Source organism: Cnephaeus nilssonii (genome assembly GCF_951640355.1).
Source record: "Cnephaeus nilssonii genome assembly, chromosome: 20".
In the NCBI taxonomy this organism is placed as follows: domain Eukaryota; kingdom Metazoa; phylum Chordata; class Mammalia; order Chiroptera; family Vespertilionidae; genus Cnephaeus; species Cnephaeus nilssonii.
The window spans coordinates 35,200,073-35,212,208 of NC_137091.1; the positions used below are offsets into that span (position 1 = coordinate 35,200,073).

Consider the following 12,136-nt stretch of genomic DNA (forward strand, 5'->3'; position numbering starts at 1 on the left):
GTCTGAATAAGCCCCCTCCTGGTGCCTTACTAGAAGAACCCCTTCCCCTAACCCTTAACCCCTCCTGTGCCTTCTCCAGCTGTCATCACACGCTGTACAAAATGATATTCCTCACAGCACTGCCCCTGTTTTGGATTATGATTGCAGGTAATGCCGGGGAAGGGGGTGGCTGGGGTTCTGGGGCCTTGGCCCCAAGCAGGCTGGGCTCGTTTCTGTGGGTCCCTGGATCCCTCAGGCTGGGGGCAGGTGATGAGAATGGGGGCAGGTGATTCGGTCAGGACACGTCCCTTGGCCTCAGCAGCCCTACTCACCCACAGCCTCTCGAGGGGGTCACTGGGGTGCCTGGATGCCCTCGTCCATCTCGGCCTTCGAGGGCACATGCGTCTCCATCCCCTGCCGCTTTGACTTCCCTGACGAGCTGCGGCCTGCCGTTGTGCATGGCGTCTGGTACTTCAACAGCCCCTACCCGAAGAACTACCCCCCCGTGGTCTTCAAGTCACGCACCCAAGTCGTCCACGAGAGCTTCCAGGGCCGCAGCCGCCTCCTGGGGGACCTGGGCCTGCGCAACTGCACCCTCCTGCTCAGCAACCTCAGCCCCGAGCTGGGCGGCAAGTACTACTTCCGCGGGGACTTAGGGGGCTACAACCAGTACACCTTCTCCGAGCACAGCGTCCTGGACATCATCAGTGAGTCCCCGGGGTTGCACAGCAGTGGGGCAGGGGCACCCCTGGGGCAGGCAGGGGTGTAGCAGGAGGTCCTCCCCAGCACAGACCCAGGGACTTGTTTGGTAGGCTGGGAGGTGCAAAGCCCGTGCCCACACGGACCAGGCCGAGGACAGCAATGAGCAAAGCGGGGCCCTAAGCAGTCTCATGGCCCTCAAAGGGAAGGGTGGGCGGGCGCGTGGGGGGGATAGGGCTAAGGTCTCTTGATTGCTGCGTTCGCTGGGCAACGGTGCGAAAGTTACTTAACCTCTCTGAGCCTTGGTTTCCTCTTCTGCAGTGGGGGCAGGGGCAGCACGTAAGCGCAGTGAGTGAGTGCTTGTCAAGTGCCCAGAGACGTGGCACCCGCTCTGCTCACCGCTCTGGGCGGGAATGCAGAGCCTTTTGCTGCTTGGCGGTTTGAATTTGAAGAAGAAACCAGAATTGTGTATTTCCTGTGCTCTCCTAATTTCCTGAACATTAGCTGCTGGTTCAGATAGATACATTTTTAAATTCCCAAACGTAGGCCACATAAAATGCAGCTCTGGGGCAGATTTGACCGTCAGAGCAGGGCCCAGGGCTTGATGTCAGACATTCCTACTGCCAAGTGCCCGAGAAGCCCGGCCGCCTGGAGCTCTGAGGTTCAGGCTCCCGTCAGCAGTGAGTCTGTAAGAAGAGCTGGATGACAGGCCTGATGCAGAGAGAGACTCCACCACACACACACACACACACACACACACACACACACACACCCCCCCCACACACACACACACACACACACACACACACACACACACACGGAAGTAAACCAAATTAAACATGGGGAGGAGACAGGCTTCTTAAGGAATAGGTTGTCGTGTCATGACCCAGGTTTGAAGCTCAGTGTTACCGCTGTGGCCTCAATCTCCGCAACTGCGGAATGAGTGAAGGAGTGCCACCTGCCCGCTAGCGTGGCTGGAAGGCAGATGCACCGCTGTGAAGGGCTCAGACCAGCACATGGTTGTTTCATTACTGTTACACCGTGGTTGGGTCTGTGAGGGCGCTGGGTGAAGGGCATCGGGCAGACAGAACGTTCTAGGGAATTCTGTATCCAAGGGGAGGGAACCAGGCACCAGGATTGGAGCTGGTCAAGGTGGGGATGTCTGCTTCCTCCATCCTCCTTCTCCCTGCCCATGTAGACACCCCCAACATTGTGGTCCCCCTGGAAGTGGTGGCAGGCACGGAAGTGGAGGTCAGCTGCCTGGTGCCTGACAACTGCCCGGACCTGCGCCCGGAGCTGAGCTGGCTCGGCCACGATGGCCTGGGGGAGCCGGCTGTGCTGGGTCGGCTGCGCGAGGACGAGGGCACGTGGGTGCAGGTGTCACTGCTGCACTTCGTGCCCACGAGGGAGGCCAATGGCCTTCGGCTGGGCTGCCAGGCCTCCTTCCCCAACACCACCCTGCAGTTCGAGGGCTACGCCAGTCTGGACGTCAAGTGTGAGCCTGGGTGCCATCCGGGGGTGGGGGGTTGGGGGTGGGGCCCGTGGCACCGGCCTGCTGATCCCACTGTGTCGTTGGCCTCAGACCCCCCTGTGATTGTGGAGATGAACTCCTCAGTGGAGGCCATCGAGGGGTCCCACGTCGGCCTGCTCTGCGGGGCAGACAGCAACCCGCTGCCGCTGCTGACCTGGATGCGGGACGGCATGGTGCTTCGGGAGGCCGTGGCCGAGAGCCTGTTCCTTGAGCTGGACGAAGTGACCGCCGGGGAGGACGGCGTCTATGCCTGCCTGGCAGAGAACGCCTATGGCCAGGACAACCGCACCGTGGGGCTCAGCGTCATGTGTGAGTGGCCGCCCTGTGGACTCGCTTGGCACTGGCCTGCCGAGTGGGGACCGGGGGGGGGGGGGGGGGGGGAAGGGGCCCTGCCCAGGGCGGGGCGGGGCCATCAGGAACAGAACTGTGGTTGAGGAAAGATGGAGAGGAGGGTTGTGGGTCTAGGCATTATTCATTCACTCCTTCATTCTTTGCACAAATATCTAGGGAACAGCTACTCTGCACCACTCTCCTGCCTAGGACAGGAGCAGAAGACAGATGTGGTCCCTGTCACCCAGGAAAGCTGGTTTTATTCCATTTCCTGGGGCAGCCTGGCTGATCTGGGAATAGATCAGGGCCTGGCCCTCGGAATCTGGATTTTAAATGAGTCCCATTGCCGTTCTAATGGGAGGGTAGGGGGGACCCCAGGCCTGACCGAGCCCATTGTGTGCACCTGTACATTATGGAGCCCCAGAGGAGGGGGCTAATCAGACAGGATTCTTAGCGAGGAACCCAGGAGAGGTCATTCATTCATTTTTCATTCACAAATACTGATTGAGGCAAAATGCCAGGGCTGTGGATAATAATAATGACAGCTACAGCCAACGTTTACTCAGCAGTTTCTGACGACTTTACACAAATGCTCTTCCCCCAGGCATCCCAGAGGCTGGCTCCTCCCACCTCCTTCTACTCTCACTGAAGCCTTCCCTCACCATCCTAGTTAAAACAGTAACCACCCTAACTTCCCATCCCTCCCTTTATGTTTCTCCAGAGCATTTATCCCAAATTTGCCAATGATATAGTTTATTTACTTACATGGCCACTACCCACGTGGGCAGGGATCTTCCCCCACCTCGTTCAGGCTGGAACAGTGCCTGTCACTTGAGTTCTCAGTTACCGCTGTGGAGTTAGAACTGTCATTAAGCCCATTTTCCAGATAAGAAAAAACGAGGCCCACAGAGGTTAAGACATAGGTCCACACACGGCTGGAAGGAGCAGGGCCCCGATTCAGACACAAGCACTCTGGCGGCAGAGCCCCTGTTTTGTGAACAGGACAGCCAGGCCTGGGGCTCCCCGAGCCACTCTGAGCTGCTGTGCTTGGATTGGGGGGGTGTATGGGTCACATTTGGGGGTAGAAGTTGGCTGGCAGAAGAGGTCCCTCCTGGCATCTGACCATCGGCCCCTGCGCTGCCCCCCCCCCCAGATGCACCCCGGAAGCCAACGGTGAACGTGACAGTGGTGGCTGTGGAGGGGGAGACGGTCTCCATCCTGTGCTCCACACAGAGCAACCCGGATCCTATTCTCACCATCTTCAAAGAGAAGCAGATCCTGGCTACCGTCATCTACGAGAGTGAGCTGCAGTTGGAGCTGCCGGCTGTCACGCCTGAGGATGATGGGGAGTACTGGTGTGTGGCCGAGAACCAGTATGGTCAGAGGGGCACTGCCTTCAACCTCTCCGTGGAGTGTGAGTATGCCCCCGCCACCCCCTGCCCCATCCCGCTGTGAGCTGGCTTGACTTGGGTCTCCCCTCCACCTGAGGTAGATGGTTCAATAGGGACGTCTGGGTAACTGGAGGTACCCACGTGTCCCAACCAAGAGTTAACGTTGCACCAGCAGGTAAGGATGGGGAAGGCAGGAAAGTGGAACCCACAGCAAGAAAATACCAGTCCCACCTGAGAACACCTGTCTCCACATCCTGGAGTGCGCTTTTGACCAGGGGGACCTGGATCCCGTGGCCGCTGCCCCTTTAACTAGAATAGTAACCATGACATCTAACCCTTGTGGAGCATCCCTATGCGCCGGGCGTTGTTGGAAGCTGTGTGTAGGGACCCACTCTCTTCATCCTTATGACATCCCTACGGGGGGGGGGGGGCAGTGTTCCATCACTGACCCTAGTTTCTAGAGAAAGAAGCTGAGGCCCAGAGACATTGTGCCCCTGGCCCAAGGTCACACGACTAGGAAATGGCAGAATTTTAAGATTCAAATCCAGGCAGTTTGGGTCCACGCTTCTGTAGTGCCCAAAGCTTACTTCATCCTGCATCGTGACATCAGAACGCAGCCAGTGGTCTAGCAGTGGTTATGTGCAAAGGGCTGTGTGGCTCTGTGAGAGGTGGGGAAAGGCACCAAGACGACACCAAGCTTATAAACAGATACTAGCAGCCCGTTTGCACGAAGATTCGTGCAATAGACCTTCATTCACCTGGCTGCCTGCACCAGTTTTCTGCCGGCACCAGGGACCCAGGCCTTGGCTGTGGCCACCGCCTTCTGCCTTCTTTCAGGGTCGGGGCTTGGCCCCGGGCGGCGGCCTTGGGCTCGGCCGCACCCAGCCTCCCTGCTAAGGATCGTAGGAGCCGACCCCCAGTGGTTTCCTGCGATCCCTGCAGGCTCCGCCGCACCCCAGCGTCCCTGCAACGGTTTGCTGGTGGGCGTGGCTGGTGGGTGTAGTGAAGGTACGGTCAATTTGCATATTACTCTATAATTAGGTAGGATAAGCCAGAGAGATGAGCTGGATGCACGTACAAAGCTAACCGCCTTGGAAGTGACACTCAGTGTTCCACTAGCCAGCTGGTGCCTCTCCAGCATCCTCCCTATGGATAGCACCACTCGCACACCGACGCCCACCTGGCCGCCACTCTGGGTGGTAGCTCCCAAGTCACAGTTGTGACCCCCTCTCCTTCCGCCACTCTCTCTGGAATGTCACCTCCGTCTTTCCATTTCTCCTGCTTCCTCCTCAGCTCTGACCTGACCTCCTGGCGCTAGCCTCCACACTTCACTACGCTCAACCTCAATTACTTCACTTATAACGGGCCCCACCACACAAGTCTGCCAGAAGGTACTGAGCACAGTCCATACGTGATATTCTGCATGTATGGTGACAAATCAGTACGTTGTAGCTATAGCTCATTCCCGGAGTGCCATCTCCCTGGGCAGTGCCATGGCCATCCACTCCTTTGCTGACCTTTCGTCTTTGGCCACATTCCCTTCAGTCTCTGGTCACTCACAGCATCCATTGTGGTCACCATGCATGGGCTCTGTGGCACTGTCTTCTCCACGTGTGCCCTTCGGGTCCAGCTTCCCTCTTCTGATGTACCCTCTTTTCTGTCACACCCCAAGCCAGTGGTCCTTAAGTTTAAGAGTCAGAACCTACTGAACATACACACAACACCATCTCATGTACGTTGTCAGTCACCCCACGCCCCACCCTCCTGCATAGTAAGAGTAGTGGCAGCAAACGGTCAGAAAGGGCCTATTCCGGGTCACGATTCCATCCTCTACAGGCGTGGCTTTGCTGGGTCCTCCTGGTGGCCCTGGGAAGCAGGTGTGTGTTACCATCAGTCCTTAACCAAGTACAAGGAAGGTCAGACTTCCCCCGTGCTTATGCAGCTAGGAAGGTTGGTCAGAGCCAAGATTCTCCTGGATTCCTGGCTGCCCCAGCTGTTAAAGCTCGGCTGCTTCACCTCCCCATGCAGGTCTTAGCACCCAAGTACTCACTTAACCTGGATTAAAAACAAGTAAATCAAAAGAAAGAAACGTGGAAAAGCAAGCAAACAAACAAACAAACAACCCCCAGCCCCCACCCCCCGCTAAGCTCCTCGGGCATCTCCAAGGCCTGTGTCACAGTGCTTTCCCTCTGGGAGTGCAGCTTCAGCCCTGAAGTCTATGTCCCCTAGCACCTGGCTTTAGTGCTCACTGGCCATGGTGGGTACCCAGTCTGTGCAGGGCTCCCAGCCTTACCTGCCCACCCCAGAGCCCAGCAGAGCTTGGGGATTGCAGGAGGCTCTCACCCTTAACAGAGTGTTTGCAATATGCAAGCAACAAGTCTGAGCTTTTTGCCTGTATTGGCAATTTTATTCTCACAACGATGTGATTGGGAGAGGGGACTGTTGTGCTTTACCCCAAACCAGTTTAAGAGAAGAAAACTGAAATGTTACTGGTATCAAGTACCCAAGAGCTGAACCACCTGGGTCTATATGCCAGCTCTCTCTCTGCCTTACGGCACCATCTCCGACAAGAGACTTCACCTTTACTGAGCCTAAATCATTTCCTCTGGAAAATGAGTGTGATAAGAGTATCTTCCTCCAAAGTTGGGTATGAAGCTATGGAAACGATGGTGATCTTCCACAGCATCTGACACTTCCTGTGTGTTCCATAAGTCTTAGATAGCCTCATCGGTTCCCACTCATCTTCCCTTTGGGCTCCAGGCTGGATGTCCGCTCTGCATTCAGAAGCCAAGGCTTTGCTCACATGCTCCCTCTGCTGGAATGCTTCTCTTTTTCTAATCAGGAGCCCTCGGGCGGATGTTAATTTGTCTTTACGGCCCAACCATGGGCCTATCTTCAGAGTTCCTGTAGGCCCTGGGAGTTAAGGACCATTGTCCCTGTTTGCATAATTGAGAACTCCATCTTGGAGGCCCAAGGATGCTGAGGGCCTGATTGAGGCCACCAGCCAGTAGATGGCCACTTGGGGTTTGTCTAGTGTCGATTGGGGTGTCCCCGGCTGCTGGCAAAGCTTCGAAAATGCTAAGCACATGCAGGCAGGGTGCAGACGTTGTCCCTGGTGCAGTCTTGAACGAAAGGGTTTTTTAAAAATTTAGTTATTGTCCGTTCAGGTTTGTCATTATTGGTTTATTTTGTAGTGCGTTAATTTGTTAACACTAGAGCAAGCATGGTGTATGCCTGCCTAAGCAGAATTGGGGGTATTCAACTTTTGATTTACTAGACTTAGACATGTGTACGCATTGAGGTTCTGATTAGAACCATCTCTGTTGTGCATGTATCTGGTCCCATGACTCCCTGGCTCATCACTGTCACCTGCATATCCTTTTGTTGGAAACTGAAAACACTAGTGAAGTGGGGCTGGCGAGCCGAGGGTCCTTGGCCCCTGTGTCCGTGGGTTTGGGGCAGAACTGAGAACCAGAACTCAGGCTACGGTGAGCAGAGGGGAGTGCTCGGCTCTCCAGGAGGGAACGAGAATATATAGTTTTCAAAAGCAGCATTCACATTTCGATGATAATTTCATATTTTGGAAAATGAAAGAAAATCATCATACCTGTACCATTCAAAAAAAAAATACAAATGGCAGAACAGCCAAGCTCAACAGACAGAATCTTGGGTGGAGGGTGGTGCTGGGTTCGAGTGGCACTGGGACTCTCGTGAGGGCGGGCCAGAATGCAAGGGGGCTCCGGAGCGTCAGCAGGGCCATCTGCAGGATGGCCTGAAAGGGGAGCGGCAGAACTCAATAGGCCACCCCATAAGCTCTGCTGCACGAGAGACACGATTGAAGTGTGGGCGACAGAGCGAGACAGACTAAGAGCCCGTCTTGATGGAAGAGGGAGACAAGCCGTCTCCATGGGTAACCCGGGTAGGAATGAGGGACCGGAGTGATGTCCGTGAAGCGAGGTGGTAGAAGAAGGAGAGCGTATCCGAGTGGTCTGAGTAGAACCTTCATGGAGCGAAGAAGTGAGTTGGGAAGGTGCCTTCAGGGAGTGTCCCAGGCTGAGGGAGAATCAAAATACCTGGGCGGGAAACAGCTCCACGAACGCGAGAAACGCAAGGAGGCCGGTGCGACCGGGGAGGAACGAGCCTCTCAGGGTCACACACGGAGGTCAGAGTGCGGCTCGGGCCCGCGGGGTCTTGCAGACCGAGGCGAATAAGCTGGATTTCATTCTAAGTGACGCAGAGCAAGTGGAGGATAGGTTGGAGCAGGGAGCCCGCGATGCGGTTTAAGTTTTGCGAGGTGGGCAAAGCTAGACGTGTAAAGGGATGGTGTGAAGGAGAAGACGCAGCTCGCCCCGAGGACAGCTGCGCGGGCTCCGGGCCCTCAGCCGGGGCGTCCTGGCTCCCGGCTGCCTCCAGCCCTCTCCGCCCGCCTCTGCCCCTGCAGTCGCTCCTGTGATCCTTTTGGAGTCCCACTGCGCAGCGGCCCGCGACACGGTGCAGTGCCTGTGCGTGGTCAAGTCCAACCCGGAGCCCTCTGTGGCCTTCGAGCTGCCCTCGCGCAACGTGACCGTGAACGAGACGGAGCGGGAGTTCGTGTACTCGGAGCGCAGCGGCCTCCTGCTCACCAGCATCCTCACGCTGCGGGGGCAGGCCCAGGCCCCGCCGCGGGTCATCTGCACCTCCCGCAACCTCTACGGCACCAAGAGCCTGGAGCTGCCCTTCCAGGGAGCCCGTGAGTGGCGGGGCTGGGGCTGGGAGCCACAGGGACAGAGGGGGCTCCTCCTGGGTCCAGGCCCCTCTCCCCAAGGCTGACTGACCATCAGCCACCGAGCCTGGGTCAGGCTACGCAGGTGGATCGTCTGGTAAAGCGGTCCCTCTGGACGGGAAGGAGAGGCCGCCCTGAGTTTGCCTAGGCCAGTGATGGCGAACCTATGACACGCGTGTCGGCGCTGACACGCGTAGCCATTTCTGATGACACGCGGCCGCAGGCCGAGGGTGAAACATTGGCTGCTCCTGAGGATGAAACATTTGCGACTAGAGTCTTGGAGTTAGTTTTTTCCTCAAAGTGACACACTCCCCGAGTCATGCTCAGTTTTTTGGCGAAGTTTGACACACCACGCTCAAAAGGTTGCCCATCACTGGCCTAGACTGTACTGGGCCGTCCCAGGCCCTCCAGGCTAGTCAGTCAGTGAAGGATGTGCCAGCTATACAGACACTTTTCACTGTCGCTAACGTCCCAGTCTGTCTCCCAAGAACCCAGGCGTGTTCACGGCCCACCAGCAGTCTGAGGGCCCCTGGGTTTTCTCTGTCCTCAGACCGCCTGATGTGGGCTAAGATTGGGCCCGTGGGAGCCGTGGTCGCCTTTGCCATCCTGATTGCCATTGTCTGCTACATTACCCAGACGCGCAGAAAGTGAGTGCCGCACCGGGGCCGGCCCTGGGGGCGGGGAGAGACTCTAACGGAGGGGAGGGAGGCTGCGGGCTAGGCAAGGGAGGGCAGCCCTGTGTAGGTGGGAGGGTGCATTCTGCTCGGAGGATGCTCCGCTGGATGGCGGAGAAAGGAGTCCTGCTTCCGTGAGCCACTACAGGTCAGCGTGTGCCCGCGCCCGAGCCAAGCACTTTCCACCAGTCATTTCCCGTCGCTCCCCCTGCCCTCCTGCCCTCCAAGAGGTGGGATGGGGAAGCCAGCTTCCCCTACAGGTGGTTCCAGAAGTGCCAGTGACCACACACCTCTGTGGCAGCACAAATGCTCCCCAGCCCAAACCACACCCACCTGCCACCACCGGGCTGCTGTTTTCTTCCTTGTGGCTCCACTGAGAATGAGTTAATCTCCCTGCTCCATATCTCGGCAGCAAGAGGGACAGAGAGACCCAGAGCAAATGAAGAGAACCCGGAGAAGCCAGGCGGGGTCCTGAAAAGTGGTAGAGACCAGGGGCCACAAAACAGGGGAGGGGTGGACGGTGGTGGACAGGAAGGGCTGGCCACTGAAGAGCCCGTCTGCCCCATCTTAGAGAGATGGGTGGGATCAACTCGGGTCCCTTGGGCCAAATTCCTAAGGTAGACGAGGGTATAGAAAGGGAGGGGGAGGAAGACCTGGGAGTCCCACAGGGGCTCGCATTTCCTGCCCAACAGAAAGAACGTGACAGAGAGCCCCAGCTTCTCCGCAGGGGACAATCCCCCAGTCCTGTTCAGCAGCGACTTCCGCATCTCGGGGGCACCGGAGAAGGTGAGGGCCAAGAACCCTGCGGCTCCAGGCTAGTTGGAGACCCTAAATGTCAGGGACACGGGGGTCCTAGGAGAGGCCTGGGAGGCCAAGGGGTGGAGGGGAGGCCATGCCCCTCAGCGGGGACAAAGAGGAAGTGTGGAGGGCTGGCTTGGACCTCGGCTGGGAGGGGTGCTGAGGCTGAGACTGTGAAGGGGACTATGGGGCTCAGGCCCAAGGGAAGCCCTCATGTAGGTCTATGACAGCATCTCATGTAGGTCTATGACAGCATTTCCTTCTCCAATAGTCCAGAGTGGTCTCTACCCTGGAATGAGCGCCCAGGAGGTAGGTTCCGGGGGGCCTCAGTGTGCCTGCCTCTGGGCCCTCGGTGGGCCTTGGGGCTGTCATGCATATGTGTGCATCCCTGTCAGGAGTCCAAGATGGTCCCCGGTTAAGTCTGCCCTGCCCAGCGCTCCTAGCCTTGTCCATCCTGTCCCACTGCTACTCCCTTCTGTCTGTCTGTCTTTGGCCGTTGTTCTATGTGTCTGTCCAAAGGCTTATGTGTGTGTGTATTGGGGGGGGGGGGGCGGGGTGGAGGGGGGGATAGGAAGCATGAAGGGGAAGCCAAAGCCACACCTACACGATCACCAAGATTGAGGGGGGACATGTACAAACATTTGGAAAGGTGAAATCTGACCAGGTGGCTTTACTCTGGAAAGATGTTATGGATTGAATTGTGCTCCCCCCCTCCCCCCAAATTCCTATGTTGAAGTTTTCCTGAAGACATTGAATTTGTAGGCAACGTTCAGGCTAAGCGATGAGGAGGGTGCTGTGAAGGGGGATCAGCATGGGAAAAGGTTCCAGAGTGGGACGTGGGGGCTGTGGGGCTGGCTGGGCTGGGGGGGGCGGTCCTTGAGAAAAGAGATTCACATGGGGCTTTGGGACTCAGCTGGAGGTATGGGGTGCTGGCGACGCCAGCTTTTGCATCTGGAAAAGGTGGAACGGGACCCTTCTAATGCGTTGGTTCCCTTCATAGAGTCAGAGGCGCCTGGGATCTGAGAGGAGGCTTCTGGGCCTTCGGGGGGAGCACCCAGAGCTGGACCTGAGCTTTTCTCACTCGGACCTGGGCAAACGACCCACCAAGGACAGCTACACCCTGACAGAGGAGCTGGCCGAGTATGCTGAAATCCGCGTCAAGTGAGGGAGCTGGGGCAGCCTACGTGGCCACCACCCTCTCAGCGCCCTCCCTGGCCCACACCGGCTGAGGGCTCCCTGCCTCCCCACAGTACTGGGGGCCGAGGCAGGAGCGGGAGGGAGCAGGTGACAGCAAGGTCCTAGGGGTCTGGCCCCCCATCCTTCCCAGCTGCCCCTACCCTGCCAGCACCACATCCTCACAGTGTGGCTCTCCTCTAACCTCCTTTAACCTCATCTGTCTGGAGGGGAGTTTTGTCTGTCTGTGTTATTTATTGCTATCCCCTGCCTGGTCTCCTCCCCTACACCTGGCCCCGGGGTCTATACTGAAGGGACATGGAATAAATGCCCCAAAGCCAAATGCCTGTCTAGATCCTGATGACTTCTGACCTGTCCCTGCGGGAGACTTCCATCCCCCTCCTTTCCCTCTGCTGGGCCCTGGGTGTGGGCAAGGCCCGGGGATTCTAGCCCTGAGCCCAGGCCAACCACCATTAAGTTGCTCCCACTCTGAGCTGTGGGCTGGATCTGGCTCACAACATGCCTTATTTGACTTCTGGTTCATTTCACATAACAACCCTCATTCCCGCCTCCGCCACAGTCAGAGCAACTGACAGGGTTGCGCTTGTACTTGACCCCCACAGCTGTGACTCACTGGGAGAGAAGGGTTAGGGGCTCCCTATTGGCCACAGTTCCCACCGTTTCCTGTTGTCCCACACCTGGCTGGCTTCCCTCACTCACTGACATGCCCTCTTGTGCCCTGGAGGTCAGGGGCGACCCCAGGCCTTTCCATGAGCCTGTGTTGGTTTGACTGCCTTCC

At 57.4% G+C, this 12,136-nt stretch overlaps 1 protein-coding gene across 1 annotated transcript; it reads left to right on the top strand.

Moving 5' to 3' along the window:
* Nucleotides 1–101: 101 nt before the first annotated feature.
* Nucleotides 102–11,329, top strand: MAG (myelin associated glycoprotein; the record flags this gene model as incomplete). Its single annotated transcript, XM_079759550.1, has 9 exons — nt 102–147; nt 318–686; nt 1,877–2,173; nt 2,261–2,518; nt 3,693–3,953; nt 8,372–8,659; nt 9,243–9,339; nt 10,059–10,152; nt 11,165–11,329. 9 exons carry the CDS (start codon nt 102–104, stop codon nt 11,327–11,329), a joined length of 1,875 nt encoding a protein of 624 aa, XP_079615676.1.
* Nucleotides 11,330–12,136: the final 807 nt, after the last annotated feature.